The sequence below is a fragment of the Propithecus coquereli genome, unplaced genomic scaffold (assembly GCF_000956105.1).
Source record: "Propithecus coquereli isolate 6110/MARCELLA unplaced genomic scaffold, Pcoq_1.0 Scaffold167, whole genome shotgun sequence".
Taxonomy (NCBI): Eukaryota; Metazoa; Chordata; class Mammalia; order Primates; family Indriidae; genus Propithecus; species Propithecus coquereli.
The window spans coordinates 1,827,444-1,847,361 of record NW_012141302.1 but is presented as its reverse complement, the minus strand read 5'-3'; the positions used below and the strand labels follow the sequence as shown (position 1 = coordinate 1,847,361).

At 39.0% G+C, this 19,918-nt stretch overlaps 1 protein-coding gene across 1 annotated transcript in view; it reads right to left on the bottom strand.

Annotated features, from left to right (window-relative positions):
- Window positions 1–19,918, bottom strand: part of LOC105808094 (serine/threonine-protein phosphatase 6 regulatory ankyrin repeat subunit B) — a 194,232-nt gene that overhangs the window by 7,696 nt on the left and 166,618 nt on the right. The window contains exons 5-8 of the mRNA XM_012641657.1: window positions 8,851–9,051; window positions 8,419–8,506; window positions 5,855–5,997; window positions 4,560–4,772 (exon numbers count right to left, since the gene is read on the bottom strand). Coding sequence (XP_012497111.1) covers window positions 4,560–4,772; window positions 5,855–5,997; window positions 8,419–8,506; window positions 8,851–9,051 — 645 coding nt within the window. The remainder of the gene's footprint in view (window positions 1–4,559; window positions 4,773–5,854; window positions 5,998–8,418; window positions 8,507–8,850; window positions 9,052–19,918) is intronic.

Below are 19,918 nucleotides of genomic sequence, written 5' to 3'. Positions count from 1 at the left end.
TGGTGGTAGCTATCTAAATTATAAGCCGAGAGCCAAAGCAACCAGTTTCTACAGTGTGAAGTTTGGAAAGCTGGTCCCATTTCAGGGAAAGCAAACACCACATCCTTCTTCTCCCTGGGAGTGCCTGTGCCTCTGGTAAAGGACAAATAAACAGATGACCAAAGTTAGGTAAAATGCAAAGGACAGCTATATGGTCAGTGGTGATGTTTACTTCAGATCTGTCCTTGCAGATTTTTGCCTGGGTTCATCTGCCATTGAGTCCAGGCCATAGCTGATTTTTTTTCTTCACAGAGATACAGGAGACAGAGGTGGGGAAGATGGAGACAGGAAGCATTAGGAATATCACAGCAGCCAATTTTGGGCAGCTTTGTGCACATGGCATGGGTACAAAGGGAGCTCATTATTTCAAAAAGCCATTGAAAACCAATGAAGCTCAAAAGGATAATACTTTTTATTTAGCCTTTAAAAGTTAGAACTCAGAATATTCAGTTTGAGACTACAGAATCCTTCTGAGTTTCATCATCTCTCTGAGAAATTTTTCATGCAGAGAAACTGGCTGTTGCTGCTGTTCCTAAAACTTCAGACAAAGATAATACATTCCTTGCATTCTCAAAGCAGAGGATATGTTCAATTCTTCCATTTATTCTAAGCTTTTACAAAAATTTTTCTTAATTTTTAGTCTCCTTCCAATTTTTCTAGATACATTTTCCCATCAGTTTTAGGGCTTTGAAAATGTCATTTTGAGAATTCATTTAATCAAGCAAGAAGCCCTTCTATTGATTTAGGCATGGTCAAGCCCTAAAGCATAAAGGAAAATTAATGAGGATCAAGAATATTTTATGACAAATATTAGTATTCTTTCAGGGTAGGACTCAACATTGACCAAGGAACATTAATCCTTGAACTAAATGCTTCAATTTTCTTGATCATCATTCTTCTCAGAAATCTATTCATTTTCTTCCATTCCTAATGCCTTCTTTCCTCATCCTCCAATATCCCACGAACCTTCTCTAAACTCATAGATGTTGTCACTCCCCAGGGTCTTGAGAGCACTATGTTCCCTGTGGCATGGTGCCCCCTGGAGCCACACAACTCAGTGGCTGTACTGGAGGGAAATAAAGCCTCTGTGGGATAAATAACACTAAGGCCAGCTCAGGATGGGGTCGGGTAGAATATAGTCAGAAATCCAGTGAGCCTTCCTAATTCAATGGGAGAGGCATCTAAAACACTGGTTTGAAAAGCCATACACAGTCCAAGTTGTTTTGTTCTGCTTATAATGGTTGTAAAGGCCAGAGAGGGTACATGGTCGGACATTTCCCACTTCCTCTTCAAAGACCCAAGTGTCATGTCCCTATGTCCCTATCACTGCCTACCTCTTGCCTATTTCAGTTTTCAACTTCTGTAATGCAACCCATTCTGTAATTTGGTCCTGGCAAATATATAGAAGGGAATTGGTCCATTTTAGCAGACATGTGATAGGCTTTAGCTCCAGTCTCTTGGGGCTAAATGATCCAAGGGCCCATGGACAGAAAAGAATTGAGACCATGAGTAAGCTAAATATTAGTGACCAGGAGGTGGTAACCTGGCAATGGCAACTTCTGAGTCCATCTTCCTAAGCTTTTCAAACCAGTGTTTTAGATGCCTCTCCCATTAAATTAGGAAGGCTTACTGGATTTCTGACTATATTCTACCTGACCCCACCCTGAGCTGGCCTTAGTGTTATTTATCCCATAGAGGCTTTATTTCCCTCCAGTACAGCCACTGAGTTGTGTGGTTATGGGTATAGTGCCTTCTTTGATGCTTACTTCGAAGGCTTGCAAAAAGAGCCTTGAGATGCTACAGAAATTACAATGTGGTCTGTGAGGGAGAAGACAAATTATTTTATACTTTATCATGCTCTTCCTATTTGCAAATTGCAAGTAAACCTTCAATGGATTATTTTATAAAGTATGCTATCTTCATTATTTTGTCACAATTAAACTGATATTACAAAGTCAAAGACAGGGCCGTGGTCAATCTAAGCAAAATGAGGGACTGCAAAATGAGTGTAGAACACACATCCCTCCTCCTCTTTCCCTCCATCTTGTAACAGCTCATGAAGACATCACTTTTGGTGTCTTGTGAGAACAGTGGAAACAAAGTGAACATGTGGGTGGGTATTGGCTGCATTTCAATATGCTATTTCCCTCAACCTTTGGAAAATCTAAACAAATACAAATTGTCTTGCGATCTACAAACACTTTCAAAATCCAAGGAGCAATGTGGTACAGAGAGATAACAACTTTAATTAGAAAGCTACCTACAGAGTCAGACAGGACGACTCTACGGAAATGTTGCATGATTCGTGCATCCAGAGTACATCTAGAATACCTAAGGAGGACTCAGAGAATTAGGAAATCAGAGCATGCAGACAGAGTAGATGAGGGGAGCCTGCAGAAGGCAGCTAGATTTGATTCAAAATCTAATCATCTCTTTTCTAGGTCCAGTACACCTGGATTTTCATTTACCCGAAATGAAAATAGTTTTTTCTTTCTTCCAGATATAAAAATAACACATGCCCACTGTGATCACAATCAGAAGATAAAAACAAATATACAAAAAAGAAATTAAAAATCCAAATCATAATTTTGTCTCTCCGTAGTAATAACTGTTGCTAACATATTGGTAGCTAGATTTGATTCAATACTCCAGAGATTTTTTCTCTCTTTGCATATACACAGACACGTAACTTTTTAAAATTAAAAATGAGATGTTTCTCGCATTTTTTCATTGATATTTGCCAATCTTTAGGGCAAATGTATGTGTTCATATTAGTATTAGTATTAGTTTGCATTTTTCTAATGACTGGAGATACTGAATATTTTTTCATAGCTTTAATGGATTTTGTATTGTCTCTCTTGTGATCTGACTTTGTTCCACATTTTCTAGTAGTTGTCAGACTTCTCACTGATTTGTATGAGCTCTTTTTATACAAAGCATATTAATTCTTTTCTTATCATGTATATTGAAGAAAATTTTTCTAAGTTGTTTTTATTTCAATTTTGTTTTAGAGTTTTTCCATTGTTGCTGCTTTCTTATATAAAAGTTTTTAAAGGTTTTTATGTAGTCATATATATAAATTTTTTCTTCCATGTTTTCTGCTTTTGGTGTTCTATGGCCAGATCACTGTCCTAATGCTTAGGTCTGATCCTATGACTTCTATAATGATTAGTGGCCCCCACAGCCTATAGAAGCCAAACTCCTTGGGCAGTAGATGAGATCTCTTCCTTGGTTATGTCACATTGCAGCTTATCTCTGGCCCCTTTCTTTTAGACAATTTATACTTTATTTAACGCAATAAATTGTCATTCTGAGAATTTGTCCTGTCTTTCACCACTATTAAAATTATGAGAAAAAAACATTAAAAATTTTAATAGTGAATAAAGAAGGTCATTAAAATAGATTGATGTGATATTCTTGAGATTACACCTTGGAAATTGTATTTTTCAAAATCAGAGACAGAATACACTGGGACCTTGCCTCAGGATTCCTGTGCGGTGGGGAGAAGGGAAGCTAAGGATGAATAAAAGGTCTCCTGGCATAGGTTAGACTATTCTGCTACAATCTAAATGCATTTAAGTGATATAACCCGGATCATGAATGCTGCATGCATAGGTTCTCCTTGGTTAGCCATCATAGAGGGCTGACTAGTCCCCTAAAGTTTACCCAGAGCTTTTCCTGCCCACAACTCCTGCCCCCTTTGCTCATGCTGTTCTCTTTATCTGGCAGACCTTCTCTTAGATTATCCCTGGCCCTCCTCGTCTCATCTGATATCAATCTTCCAAGTCTCAGCTCAAAACCTACCCTCATTTTTGATCCCCAAGCAAGAAGCAAGTTGATACTTGCTTCTTATAGTTTGCAATGCTTTATTACTCTCTTGTTCCATTCATCACGTTCTCTTTGCCTCATGATTACCTGAGTGCACGTTATTTCCCTACCATACTATAAATTCCTTGAAGGCAGAGATCATATCTCATCTTGGAATACTCCTCCGGTACCAAACAGAGGGCACTAGGTAGTGCTTATGCTGAATAAAGGAATGATCATTAGGACCAAGTCAATGCTACATCTCTGAAGCCACTATCTGGGGTTTGCTTTAGGAAGGTATTTGAGAAACTCCTTGGAGGGCCATGCTGGAGTTGAAACAGGCCTACAATCATTAATTAGGCCTTCCTTTGAATTCTCAGCAGCTCTGCCTATCAACTCAACATTCACCTCAGTATTGGAATCTAGGCTGAGTCAACATTCTTGAGATCTGGTATTTGTCCTGCAATATTCACTAAGCTACAAAAGACACATGGCTGGAGCCTCAATGCCTTCCAGCTGGTACCACTACTCCTGGAGAAACAACACGGCTGTTATCTGTAGCATTCCAATCCAGGATAAGGCTGTGTGAATCCAGGTGCTCAGGGTTACAATTTACTAAAACATAGTATAATTTACAGCAGTTGATTTTGCTCAAACAGAGGCTCAACGCAAAGGTATTTAACACAGAGAGAAACTAAGTCAGAGTGTCGTACCTGAATGTTCACATCTGCCCCGTTGTTTACTAACAATTCAAGACACAAAGCACCATGAGTGGAGGCAGCAGCAAAATGCAGAGGGGTGAACCCGTTGTTGTTGGGCTGGTTCACGTTAGCACCGTAGTCAATCAGCTCGTTAACTACAGCATCCTGTCCGTTGTAGCAGGCGATGTGAAGTGCCGTATTTCCATAGACATTGATTTCATCGATCTGCAGAAGAGTCCAATATGGGACAATTAAAATCGCCGGAGCCAATTTATACCATTTTCCACAAAAAGTCTAATGGCTGTGTCTAGAGAAAGGAAATATCCATCCGTTAACACAGTTATTCAGCTTCCTCTTGCCCCAGCGCTGTCATCCTGGGAACGCTTGTCGCCCTGAGGTAAAGATCAGCAAAAAGTGAATGTGACAAAAAGTGAACCGGAGAGGAAGAGTCAGAGGTCGCATCCTTTGGAGGGTATTTTTGGCTAGGGAAGGGAGAAGGGTGAAAGAGAAAGCTGCTTTCAAAACACCAGAAGTGAATCAGGGGGAGCAAGAAAAGAGCCCCAAACTCTAGGGTTAGGCACAGTGAACACACAGAGAGGATAGGAGATGGCAAGGAGGGGGCCGCGGAGCCTAAACACTGAAGTCAGGCTCAGAACCCACTCTGGGCTTGCTCTGGGCTCTGACACCTCACCAGGCCACATTCACATTCTAGCCGCAAAGCAGCGGCGTCGTCCTGAGGTGTGTTTAGGCCATGGCTCCCTATTGCTCTCCGAGACCTGGCCCGGGTGCTGGGTTTCACCATCGTGGTATCAATATAGCAACTTGGTTTTCCTTCCCTCTGGGGGGCAGGATGTTCCAGCCTCACCACTGCTCCTGTTCTGCTCGCTGAAGGAGAATGGGGCAGGCCAACTTCTCCAGCTCAGCATGCGACACTACTGCTGTTTGTCCCTGCCATTTGTTCATTCATTTCAGATGTAAGCCATGAAGTAAAAGGCAAGATTCTGAAGGTGGGATGAGAAACCCTAGCCAGTTTTTTTTTAAATGGCTGGTTAATTTATATCACATAGATACATATGTCTATATATTTATCTATGTTGATATAGAAAGTTAGCGTGTTTCTGGTTTCCCACTATTTAGTCTATGCCCCCATGGCCCTTCATTCATTGCCTATGTAAACTCAAAAAGGTAGGATGCTAGAAAATGTTTTTCCTCCTCTTTGAAGTCAGATGCAAACAGGATTTAATTTCAGAACAACAGAAAACTCACAAATACACAGGCCATGCAGTGATACATTCATCATAGCTCACCTCCACCCCGAGATTCAGGAGATGTTTGACAACATTGATCTGTCCATTGGAGGCTGCGGCATGGAGAGGGGTGTAACCCTTCTTATCCTTACAGGTCACTTCCGCACCGTGGTTAATAAGCAATGCCACAACATCCAGGTGGCCTTTATAAACAAAGCGGCAGAAAACATCGTTAACCTTTGTAGGATAATTCGATGATCCACTTCACCTAAATTATCACTATTAGCTTTTATTGCCACCAGTAATTTGCTGAGCTATTTATAAAAAGCTGGTTCATGGCAAATATTGAACAAATATTTACTGAATATCTACCACATATAGGACATTATATAAATGCTATAGGAAGAAAAAAAGATGATTCATATGTGATCCTTCTCTTCAAGAAGATCTAGGAGATGCTTGTCACCATGTCAATGAATGACAAGATCTCACCAAGATATTAGTACCAAAGCCTAAAAAAAGGGTGTGTCAAAATGAAAGCAATGATTTTGAAAACAACTGACATTCCCCACTGACAAGTCTAACAATGACAATTTGGTTTGGAAAAACTGATGAGAGAAAAAAAAAAATCAATTGATCAGAATGATCCTGGATTATTGTTAAATCATACGAAATTGCTGCTGTTTAACTTTTTTTGATGCACAAAAATGGCAATTTCATATGGCTGAACTTAAAAGTACTCTTATGAATTCGTGGCTAAACAGAAAACCCTTCTAGTTTCAACTCCTGTTGGCATTTTTTTAAGAATATTTTAATCTGTTCCATAATCACTATAAATAGTGTGATAAACATATTTGACCTTTAGTTTATGACTGAAGATTGCTCGATGCTTCAGGGTCATTGCTCTAAACACAGTTGATAATTAAGTGTAGAAGATAAGTACTGACTCCAAGACATCGAGTGTGTGTGTGGAGGTGGAGGGATGGTATTGGCTTGTTTTACTAAAATTTGACTCTTTCTCCCTAAGACTTATATAGAGAAAAAATTATTTTCAATTACTAGTGGTGCTATCTCAATCTATTTGCCCTGGTTTTGTCCTATTATTCCTTAAAGATAGTCATCTATATATTTTTTCCTATTTGCATCCTGATGACACACAAAATAATGACTTCACTTCTTTAAAGTCATTTACCTGAATGTTTTAACTATAGATACATCAGCAAAAACAAACTTGAAATCCCAGATCCTTTGTGTCCTATCTCACACTAGTTCAAGTGTCTGTTCTGCCTGCACGTCTCTCTCTTGGCTAACAGTCCCTGGCTCCAATCCTACAGGTAATCTGCTTCAACCAAGTTGAAAAGCCATGTCTCACCTTTTTAGAAAAATGCTAATGCTTGTAAAATTTTAAGATTCTTGTTTTATAAGCCCAAGGATCCATTCAGACCCATTTATGGCCACATAATTTATTTCACTCCTGCCCCAATCCACTCTTTTTTTCACACACAATTAACTTTAATTTTTAAAGTGATGACAAAGGGCACATATGCTTGTTAAAAAGGATTCAGAAAGGCAAAAAGGTGCCAAAAAGAAACCAAAATCACCCACAATCACCAATCCCTGAAGATAATCAATTAATATTTTAGTGTATAATATTTTCCAGATTGGTTATTGTATAATTTTTTTATGAAAATGAGGATTATACTATTCATATTGTTTTATAATCTGCTTTCACTTAACATATCACAGAATCTTTCTGTGTTAATAAATACCCACGGAAATCATCACTGTAGTTACTGCAGAGTGTTCCTTTGTGTAGATCTTCCATAATTTGCCAAAACAATCCCCTGTGGATGGGTATTCAGGTCATTTACAACTTGGTGCTGATAGAATCCTGTCTTCTTTTCTAATTGCAGGATGTTTTCCAATTAGAAACACAAAGGGAGTATCTTAATTCTTCATTTCCCACAAGTTCTACACTGAGAATAAACTCTGTAAGGTCTATCATTTGTCAATGGCATTTGTGCCGACAAAAGTGAAATGTAAAAACACAAAAATACAAGCTCTTCCTTCATCTCCCCGACCTGAGCGAGCGGGCAGAGATGAGGACTGCAAGCCCCAGCTTTGTCCAGTGGAGTATCAGGATAATGTGCAGTGACTCTGGTCACCTCCACCTATAAAACAGCCTGGGGTTTGTCCTCTCATCCTTCCTTTTTGGTTTTTTTTTTCAAAAATATTATCGATAAAAAGACAAATGGAATTTGTGTCCTTGCTTTGCTAGCCAGTCCTCTTTCTTTTTAAAATACCTTATTTTGCTGCCATGACAAGTTAAAATAAGTACAATGTGTGCAGATTTCCAATCCAGACTGAAGCACACTCAAAGAGGTACAGGCCGTGATTCATTCCTCCTCTTCCTTTACAGTATAAATAAATCTCTGACATAGCAACTGGCCCAGCGGAGTGCTCTATGTATGCCAGTGAAATGAACCGAATCTTCATTTAATTGGAATCCAAGCTTGAAAAGAAGTGAGACTTTCCCAAGAGAAAACCTTCATGGTCAATGAAAGCCCCGTGGCTTATTTGGTTAAGGTTATCTGCACTTTGCTTTCCATGCATGGAATCCTTACCCATATAAGCTGCCCAGTGCAGAGCACGCCGATCCTTCTTGTCAAAGGCATTGATGTTTGCCCCTTTGGCCAAGAGTAAATTGACCATCTGAAAGATAACCAACAATGAAATCAAACATACACTCTGTAATGATGAGGTCTCCTCACTGCTTGTAGGTGATCTGAGCCAAATTAACAACAAATCTAAAGGCAGGTCAGAGATGTGGACTTCTAACGAAGTAGGAAGATGATGTCACAGCAGACCCTGTGGCATGTGTGTCAGAAGAAAAGATTGTCAGCCTACTTTTTCAATGCACTGTGGCTCTAAATTTAAGAATGGATATAGGTGCCAAAGGTTTGGTGTACAAATATTATCATCACATTCTCTAAGAATGTGATGGCTAAGAGGGTCTTGTAGGGAATGTTCCAATTCCCAATGGTGAGAACACCCACCTCCACATGGCCATTCAGAGCTGCGTGGTGCAAGGCTGTGCGTCCCCCTCGGTCGGAGACGTTGACGCTGCTCAGCAGGGGAATGATCACTTCCGCACATTTGACAGCCTTGTTGGCTGCTGCCACATGCAGCGGGGTCTGCCAGTTCTTGTCCCTTGCATTGACATCAGCCGAGTGCTTAATCAATACTTGTACTGCTTCCTACAACAAAAGCAGAGTTTGCATGGGTCACTGACAGGTGCTCAGTCAATACTTACTGGGTGTAAGATGCTTCACCAATCCCAGAAATACAGAGAGAAAAGAAAGACTCCCTGCTCTCACAGCTGCCTGAAGACAAGCTGGGTAATACGTGATAAAGACCAAATGAGTGGCACAGGTTAAGAAATAGTCACTTTACCTTTCTGTGTCAAGCCAAGAGCCAAGACACATTTCTAAAACCAAATAAATATTTTAAGTATAAGGTTTCCTTATAAGGTATAAGGCATTCTTAGGCCAAATGAGAACAGCCAGGTACAAGTGTGCATACCAGAGTAAAATATTCATAGACCAAAAGGCCCCTAAAAGATTGTCAAAGGTTAAAGTTATTTGTCAATAAGTTTCCAAACTTCCAAAGCCAAAAGGCCTCAAAAGCCCTCCATACATTCTTGGATCAATTTATAAATATTTGGTTCTCTCTACCAACAACTTATCTCTCAGTCTTGTGTGATCAGTGAGTGGTCAAGGGAAGTAATATGTTACTATCTCGACTTGAAGCTAAGCATTTTTTCCATCTTCTCCCAACCTTTTCCATGTTATAATGGTAACTTCTTTTGCTACTGTTGAGCTCTTTCACCTTCATTAAGCCTCCCACTTTTTATTTCCTTCTACTGACCTGATCAGCAAACTATCCTCTTTATCTTTAACTTTCAACCCGGCTGTGCAGTGGAATCACCTGGGAAGCTCTTAAAAACACAGACACCTGCTCCCACCCCAGAGATTTTAATGGACCTCAGCATTCCTACAAAGCTCCCTGGAGACTCTGTTGTGCGGCAAGGACAGACGACACTCTTCCCTTCAGTCAGGCGAATGATATAGCTCCTCTCAAGGGGGGAATGGCTGGCTGTTGCTTCTCTCTACTTCTAGAGACTTCTAAAAGTCTGGGGCCAGTTAGTGGGGCTCCTTTAGGGGCATCTTGTCAGTGTGGCATCAATGAACCAGTGAAAGGCATCAGGACCACCCTCCTGTCACCCTTGATGAACCAAGAACTTACCCTTGCCCACCGCAGTCCCCACAGGGCTACACTGTCCAATCTATTTCATCATACAGGTAGAGGAAAGTGCTCCAGATAGTGGATGATTCTCAGCAAAATTAACACTTTTATGAGGGACATAAATGAGGGGATAAAAAGAATGTTCCATGAATCAGTAGTAGCGACATATTGAGATGAATGGCTAACTTGGAGAGTAGAATGAGAGCAAAAAGAAATTAACTGTGCAAATTATACAATACAATTTAAATAATGTTGTAATAAATAAAGGATATTCCATTTAGATCTACGATCCCCAACCCCAGGGCCATGGACTGGTACCAGTTCGTGGCCTGTTAGGAACTGGGCTACACAGCAGGAGGTGAGCCGCCAGTGAGTGAGAGAAGCTTCATCTGTATTTGCAGCCACTCCCCATCGCTTACATCACCGCCTGAGCTTCGCCTCCTGTCAGACCCATCACTGTCTCCCATCACCCCTAGATGGGACCGTCTAGTTGCAGGAAAGCAAGCTCAGTGTTTCCACTGATTCTGCATTATGGTGAGTTGTATAATTATTTCATTATATATTACAATGTAATAATAATAGAAATAAAGTGCACAATAAATGTAATGTGCTTGAATCATCCTGAAACCTCCCCCCTAACCCCCTCCAAGTCAGTGGAAAAATTTTCTTCCATGCAACCGATCCCTGGTGCCAAAAAGGCTGGGGACTACTGATTTAGATCATATAAATAAAAGGTAATAAACTGATAGGGTCCAAGCAAACAATTTGTTAAGATTACCAAAAAGAAAAAAAAAAAAGATACATGGCACCCATCCTCAGAAAGACTGACAATGATGTACTACTAAATACTCCTTGACCCATTTTAGAGTGAAATGTGTACATGCATTATTAATGCTCACCTGCTATGTGCAAAACACTGCCAGAGCTGTGGAAGATTGAAGTATTAGTTGAGCTCTAGCCTAAAAATGAGTTGAGTGAACAAAAATAAACAAAAGAAAAGCTAAATCATGATATGAGATATACGAGGGTTGTTCGGAAAGCATTCAGCCATTGTTAATATATTTTTCATATTACATGGCTATATACTTTCCGGGCAACCCTCGTAAATCACAATGTAAGATTAAAATTAGAATAAAAATAATACTTTTACCACCTTTGGTCTCATAAGTTGTACAGTTTATGTATATGCACAATCGATTGCAATATGGGGGGATATACTGGAACTTCCATTCGTATTTATTTTCTTTAAAAAGGAAAGCATTTTAGCTAGTATTTACCTACTGGGTTGGCACTTTGCCCTCAGTCAGTAGGACAGAGGATTCTACCTCACTCAGTGTCTGAGATGCCCTCAGGGAAGAGTTGGGCTTGCCCTCTCCACTCATTTGCTTTGAGTGCCCTGAAATGTACAGGAATGGGCTGCTAAGTTGATTTATAGACTTTAAAATGTACCTTTAAACTAAAAGAACCCTAAAAGGGACAAGATTCATGCAAGGAACCCATAGATTAAAGATAACATTGATATAATAACAGAGCAAGCATAAACAATGTGGAAGTCACAGAGCTGAAGCTTCTTACTACTCCATCTGAAAGCTTTCTATCACCAACATCGCAAGATAAAAGCAACGACAAATTTAATCACCTCTGACAAGGACTTAGACAAAATAGAGAAAAGTCATCTGAAGATGATTACCTACATGGTTATGTAAAGTCAGGATAAATGAAAAGCTTCACCCTAGGTATACTGTGCCTTGAAATATTAGCTAGTTCATATATATATATATAATTTATAAACAAATGAAATGAATACTTCAAGGATACAAGTAAAAAAAGTTTTGCAGATATATGACCCAAAAGGTTGGAGATGACCATCTCAAAGCAATACTATGAAAGACGTTATAGTAGTATCCTTTTCACACATTCACAACAAAATATTATGATAATGATATACACTGTCACTTGAATATCTTTGCCTTGTGTGCTATTTTACTGTACTTGCATAGATTCCTGCTTTGCATTAAATATTATGTAAATTCAGGATAGACTAACAAAACAGATAATGTACAGAATCTTCTCACTAATTTATACTCTTTAGAGTAAGACCAATGAATTTGTAAGAAATTTCTATTTTAAAGGTAACAAAATACAATTACTTTGAGAGTAACTCACACTGGGTGAATGAGACATGATCTAGGAGACACTCTACTTTTAAATGAATACGTATGAATGATTTGCAGATACCTTTGTTTGAATGGCCCAAAATTGCAAATTATCAAATCTGATTAAAGTAAAATTTTAATATACAGCATAGTGGAAAAAATACAGTTTAAAACCAAATTGCCAGCTGGGCACGGTGGCTCACGCCTGTAATCCTAGCACTCTGGGAGGCCGAGGCGGGCGGATTGTTTGAGCTCGAGAGTTCAAACAGCCTGAGCAAGAGCGAGACCCCGTCTCTACTAAAAAAATAGAAAGAAATTAGCTGGACAACTAAAAATATATATATATAAAAAAAATTAGCCGGGCATGGTGGCGCGTGCCTGTAGTCCCAGCTACTCGGGAAGCTGAGGCAGGAGGATCGCTTGAGCCCAGGAGTCTGAGGTTGCTGTGAGCTGACGTCACGGCACTCTAGCCAGGGCAACAGAGTGACACTCTGTCCAAAAAAAAAAAACAACCAAATTGCCTTCTGAGGAGGGTAGAACCTGTTGAAGGAGTCAGTGGCCTCCGTGTTGAGCAAGGTCCTTGCTGTGTAGCTGGGGGTCTGTCTGGAAGGGGGATGTACATAGCTGCATTTGTTCTGCAGAATAGCGTGAGAAGCATTTGAAGTGTCGAAGGAAGGAAGGAATGAGGACAGAAAGAGAGCAGAGAACGTGGGCCCTGCACTCCAGGCTAGAGGTGCACATGTGGGCTGGGATAAGGTCAGTAGGCCGAGTGGAAGAAGGGAAAGTTGACGCATTGCCCAAACTAATCCAGCAGAAGTGAGCTTGTGGAGCCAGGCAATCAATAATTTAAATCTCCAGGAATTCTTCGAAATCAATGGGAGAATATTAGACTTTATAGAAGATATGGCATGTAGTTCCTAGCCAGTCACATCTGTTTAAAAGGTAATCCTGATCACCATCTGGGTTATACCTAAACAATTAGTAAAGGAAAATGTTCAAGTTCATTATAGGATGGGAAAAAAAGAAGTGAGTAGGGTCTCTAATAGATCCCTTTTCCTGTGAACCTTAGGCAATTGCCGTGTGAGTGGCCAATTTCACATTTGCCTTTCATACCCATATTCTCTTTTACAGCTCAAGGACACCCAGAAGAGCCATGACTTTTATTTCTCTACTTTTGTAAAATGCTTCAACTTTGCCAATTTTTCATCTCCACTTTTATTTCTATACCTGTTTATGTAATGCATTGCATAGTTTTCATCTTCCTGACAAGAAAGGACTCTATTGAGAAATATTTAGCATGCAAAGGAGGAGTTCTTACTTAAGTTCCACAGATTAACTTTTTTAAAATGAAAATACAATAGTTTAAACTGATTATGGAATCGAATTCATAGACATATAAAATATTAGAAATGGAGAAGGTCTTAAGGTTCATCTTGGCTGACCCCTTCATTTCATAGGCAGCTTTATTTTATAGGCAAGATGATTGAAGTCCAAGGCGATGACCTGTCATCCTAGCTGACATATGGGCTCATGCATTTTCTGCTAGGCCATTTTATACCAGGCTTACTTGTGGATAGTCTCAGCCAAGCATCCTGACATAAATACATTCAAATGTTAATTCTTCTTAGTTATTTGCATTTTTAATCTCTAAATTTTTAGTCTGCCCAACTGGCTTAATATATTTAATAGAAATTTAACATAGTATTTTGGCAAAAACAAAGCTTTGGTTAAAAAAGGACAATTTTCTTTTTAAAATTTGCATTTCTTTTTCAAAAATTTTAACCTCAGAAGTTCTTTAACTTGGCCTTTACAAGCGAGTAATGTGTGGTTATATAGGGAATTAATGATTTTTTAAATCAAAGAAGTCTGTCTTCTCTTGTATCACATTTGCTAAAAATTAATATCCAGGAGTTTGCTTTGACAGAAATTTATAAGGTAAAAAAGAAACTATAGTGTGGGAAGGAAAGCTGAACACTTTTTGAATCAAGAAAAAATTCTTCGACAGTGCTTTTCAAACTATCTGTGGTGAAGGACCAGTTTTTAAAAGATTGTTATTATTCCAAGTCCATTATGAGTCAATACTTTTGTGAAATACAATAAAAATTAAAAGTAATTAATAGAATAATAAAATGAAAAACTACAAAGACACAAATTATGAATGCAATTACTTTATATAGAGACATAGACCAATGGAGCAGAACAGAGAACCCAGATATAAAACATTAACTTACAGCCAACTGATCTTTGATAAAGCAGACAACACTATACACTATACACTGAAGCCCTATTCAATAAATGGTGCTGGAAAAATTGGATAGCCACATGCAGAAGAATGAAACAGGATCCATATCTCTCACCACTCACCAAAATTAATTCAAAATGGATAAAAGACTTAAATGTAAAGCATGAAACCATAAGAAGTCTAGAAGAAAATGAAGGAAAAATTCTTCCAGATATTGGCCTAGGCAAAGAATTTATGAAAAAGACCCTAATGGTAATCGTGGCAACAACAAAAATAAATAATTGGGACTTGATTAAATTAAAAAGCTTCTGCACAGCTAGGGAAATAATCAACAGAGCAAACAGACAACCTACAGAATGGGAGAAAATATTTGCAAAGCTATCCATCCAACAAAGGGCTAATAATCAGAATCTACAAAGAACTCAAGCAAATCAGCAAGAAAAAAAATAAACAACCCTATTAAAAAGTGAGCAAAAAACATGAACAGAAGCTTTTCAAAAGAAGACAAACGGTCAATAAACATATGAAAAAATGCTCAATGTCACTAATCATCAGGGAAATGCAAATTAAAACCACAATGACATACAGCCTCACCCCTGTTAGAATGGTTTTTATTAAAAAGTCCAAAAACGATAGATGTTGGTGTGGATGGAGAGAGAAAGGAACACTAATGCACTGTTGATAGGACTGCAAATTAATACAATTATTTTATTATTAAAGTTAATGAGCATGAAACTATCAAATTTCCTAAAAGTTTCTGAATACCTACTCTTATCACGACAGGTGAGACAAAAGCTCATGGGCCAGCACCAGGACACAGGGCACACTGTGAACATGTTCTCTCAAAGCCTTTGTTTCCTTTTTTCGAGACAAGATCTTGCTCTGTTGCCCAGGCTGGAGTATAGTGGAATGACCATAGCTCACCGTAACCTCTAATTCCTGTGCTCAAGTGAATCTCCTGCCTCAGCCTATAGAATAGATAGGACAACAGGAGCATGCCACCATGCCTGGCTACTTTTTAAAAATTTTTTTTATAGTGGTAGGGTCTCAAACTCTTGGCCTTAAGTGATCCTCCTGGCCCAGCCTCCCAAAGTGCTGGGATTACAGGCATGAGGTACCATGCCTGGCCTCCTTTGTTTCCTTTTTAAGGAAAAAACACTAGTGAGGGTTCCAGCATTTCTCCTGAAAGGAGGTATCAGCCCAATTAGCATTCTGTCTTAGGACTATAGGCGTTGTTGGATGATACCATATAGTAGGCTGTCCTAAATAATATGCAGAAATAACAGACAGAAGGGAGGAACTGTCATGGGATGTCACATAGGAGGGAATTGGAGATGGCATTTACAGTCACTCAATTTCCACTTTTTATGACTTTTTTTTTAATAAAGGCCACTCCAACCTTGTAATAGAAGGAGAGCATACACTGTGGCACATGGAAAAGATAAGGAGAAACAGGAAGCATGTGTCTTAAAAACTATCACCCTTAATATTTGTTTTCTTACACTCAAATGTGTGTTGTATTTAAGTAGTCATAAATTACCCATGGGAAAGTAACTGTTTAGGACTAGACATAGTTCTTGCAGGCATAAACAATGTCAAGTTTGATAAATTATAAGTTGCTTTAGACCAAGGTCTGAGAGTTATACAACTTTCTATATTCTCTACAAAGCCTGACTGATGCCTTGCACGTGATGCATATTCAATAAATTAAACATATTACCGTAATCATCAGCAAACTCTTTAACTAATAATCTGCAAGTATTAATGGGACATTTACTGTGGGCTGATGTCCCTGAGGCTGTACTCAAGTCCTGAAGGCTCTTACTGTATTACTGTAATCCTTAAGGGCTTTTATCCTGTATTGATTATAGCAATTTCATAATCTTTAAGAATTGTATAAATTGGTGTCTAACCAATTTGGTCAATTAATAGGATTGTTCCTCTAAAAGTACTGATCATCAAACTAAACTCACCTTTTATTATTATTATTAGAGTACAATTATTCTATTCTCTTAGTAAAGAGAACTATTAGTAAAGAACTATTAGTAAAGAGACAGTCCACTGGAGCCTTTGGGATAGGAAAGAATTCTAAGGGAACTAGTGCAGACACTCAAGTATCCCCAGTCTTCAATCTCAGGTCTCAAAATATGGCATGTAGACAACAGGTATCAGAATCTTCTTTATAAAAGGCAGATTTCTGGGCCCAACCATAACCTTCATCAGAATCACTGGGGATGAGGTTTTAGAACAGGTACTTTTAACAAGTACCCCCAATGATTTAAATGCTCACAAAATCTGAATACTACTCATCTACATTCTAACTAATAAATTATAAAAGGCTAACTTTCCAGGTAACCTATGTTTTATAAGTAAACATCTTTTTATAATCAGGGACAATTTAAAGAAAGCAGTAACATTCTAGTCTTCCATGTAGTTTTTCCAATTCTCCTTTCCACTAGCAGTCAGTCCACAATAATGACAGCATTTTTTAGAGGAAAGGTAAAAATGTAAGTTTTAAAAATTTAAGCTATAAAATAATATGCTCATCTTGCTTAGCTCTTGGGAAGATCTTTATACCAGTTGGAATTTGGCTTCTGCACTGAAATCAAAAATAGAAGCATTTTATTGGTCAGAACAGTATCCATAAGGGTGCTCATGGGAATTGCGGGCAGCAGAGGTACGGTGGTTAAGCAAGCAGGTTCTCTAGTCACACTCTCCTCCACTTACTGGCTGTGACATCTTTGATGCCTTACTAACTTCTGAGATGATGTTTCCTAAATTAGCATTGCTAGTAGTAACAATCTCAAACGATGGCTCAGAGGTTAAAATGTAATAAAGCACAGAAAGTCCTTAGCATACTTCCTAGCACACAGTAAGTGCTTAATAAATGTTCATAATGACAACACTTACACGAACACAGTGTCCTCAATCCTACACTCTAAAGACAATATACAACCATTTTTAACTTTTCTAACCAAAAGATAGTCTCTAGAATAGGAAAGTGAAAAGCCCAGCAATTCTCCTTCGATGCCACTCTTAGCTCGTTACAGCAGGAAGGCCGTGTGGGAAAGGCCAGTTACATCCTCACAGAGTTCCACAGTAGGCTGTGTGCCTGGTTGTCTGTCCCAAACACTGTGTCCTCGGAAGCCCACAAGGTCCCCTCACAACATACTTAGGAAAGGTAAGTGAAGCCCACACCAAGTGGGCTTCAATAAACATGTGTCAGACTCTCTGTGTTTGTATATATTTAACTTCTTTCCCCTATAGCTACTCTTTTCCAAGAAAGAAAAGCAAAGAAGAAACAAGAATGAGCTAAACAGGGGAAACAATATGAAACAGTTCACAAAAACACTTCAGAATATTCTCCCTGTCAGCCCCAAACCTTGCTTATCTATTAATATGTTAGCTAACAAAATATGTTTCCTTAATATTTTGGTAAGAGTCTCTCTTCATTTCTTCACAGCCTTGGGAGTAGTCAGAGAAAAAGGAAGATGAGGCCAGTGAAGCCCTCAGGGAGCCCAGAAAGAGACAATGCTATTTGGGTCCAAGTTGTTTCCAAGATGAGAATCCCAGATGTGCCAGCCATGGGGAGGGGGTGAGAGTGGGAGGAGGTTATGGGATTGGTTATAGAAGGAAGCACACAGGACAGTCTGGTCAGTACCCAAATAAGTCTTCAAGATTTATCTGGAACTCAACTGTACGTTGGAAGATTTTCAAGGGGTGTTGTCATGTTTTGATCTATCTTCTTATCTATGGAGGACATAACATGGATAGATGTTTAATCAATATCATGATCCGATTCTCCTATCGCTATAACGTGCTCAGGAAAATAATTTAGCAATGCACATTATTTTTCCAGACACAGAATTCTGAACATAAATCTTGCCTGGATGGAAAGAAGTCTCAGAAATTTTGACTAATATTGACTGATATCTGTGTTACATGCAATTTTGGAACTGGTCCTGATTTTGCAGGTTTCAAAGGCCTAATTGGCTTGTAGTACACACACTCCTATAAATATGCTTCCCTGATTGAATCCCGAACCCTGAGAGATCAATTTGCATACATGAAAGATGATTACCACCAGCATTCTCATGTGGTGTATCCCAATTCCATGTTAGCAGTTACACAGAAAATTATTATTGTAGCTTAAATTGAAAACCCAGTCTTTAATGAATCACTCAAAAAGCAATTGTCAAAACTGTTTACCGACCAGATGAGATGCTAGAAATACAGTGGCAAGTAACAGACATGAGACTCATTTCAAGGAGCTTACTGTCTAGAAGATTTTTTAAATGAAAATAGAATAAAAATTTCTAGGGTGGTTTTGCACTGCACCAAGTTCACCAAGCTGAATTACATTTCCCAGAATTCCCATCCCTGTAATGTTCCATTTGGGATTGGCCACAAGAGAAATCTGCATGAGTTTTGGAAGGCATAAGTGAAACTGCAACCTGACTGGGTGGTGGGCGCCAGGTACTACTGCAGCTTGCACATGATGTCAGTCATCGGCTCAATCACTGCATTGGCACAGGACCGTACCTGGCTCAATGCTTCTTCAGATCCTGCCATTTCCTTTGGGTTCTCCAATTCTTGGGCCAGGTGTGTGCACAGCTCCTTCTGCAAGTCACCCATGTCCATAATGTTGGGACAGACATGAGTTCCAGTTTGTCCCTGTTCTCCCCCATTTCATATCCAGCTTTTCCTTTCAACTGTAGACCCTGCTGACCTACACAGTGACTTCAGGGCCACATGGAATCTGAGGTGACAGTCTCACATAGAATTCTTCAGCAGCTCACGCAATTGTGTAAGGTCTAATTCCTATAATAAATATCTTATTCTATAACTCTCGTGGTGGTTCTGCTTCCCTGGTTGAACCTTCCCTGAAAGATCAATTATCCATGTTTTATAAGCAAAGAGGCTTTGAGGACAGTATAGAGTTTATGAGCTTTTCAATGAAGAAATGGCATTTAATATATGGTCATGTAAATAATATTAGTGCTTGCCAATCTTAGCAACAGACACGTGCCAGCTCTCATGAGAGCTCATAAACTCTGTTATATATTCCCTTTGGCAAGTGCTAACAGCCCAATTCCAAAATACCAGCCCAAACCTTCTCTGTTCTTTCCCCTCAAGCTTATTTTCCTCTCCCTAGCTATTAGTTAGGGGAGGTATAAAATAATGGCAATAGTACCAAATTCAAAAGAAGGAGATCCAAATTTAGGATGTTCTATAACACAGCAATGTGCTTGGAGTTAAGATGTCCACTGTACCATCAACTCTAACAATAGTTACAGAGATTCCAATTTTCATAAGAAACTTTTTGACTCACAGTGATACATTAATATGAGGACATTCTCTTTTGTGAGCTCATATATGACCCTTATTATTTATAATTCAGAGTTTGTTTGCATTTAATTC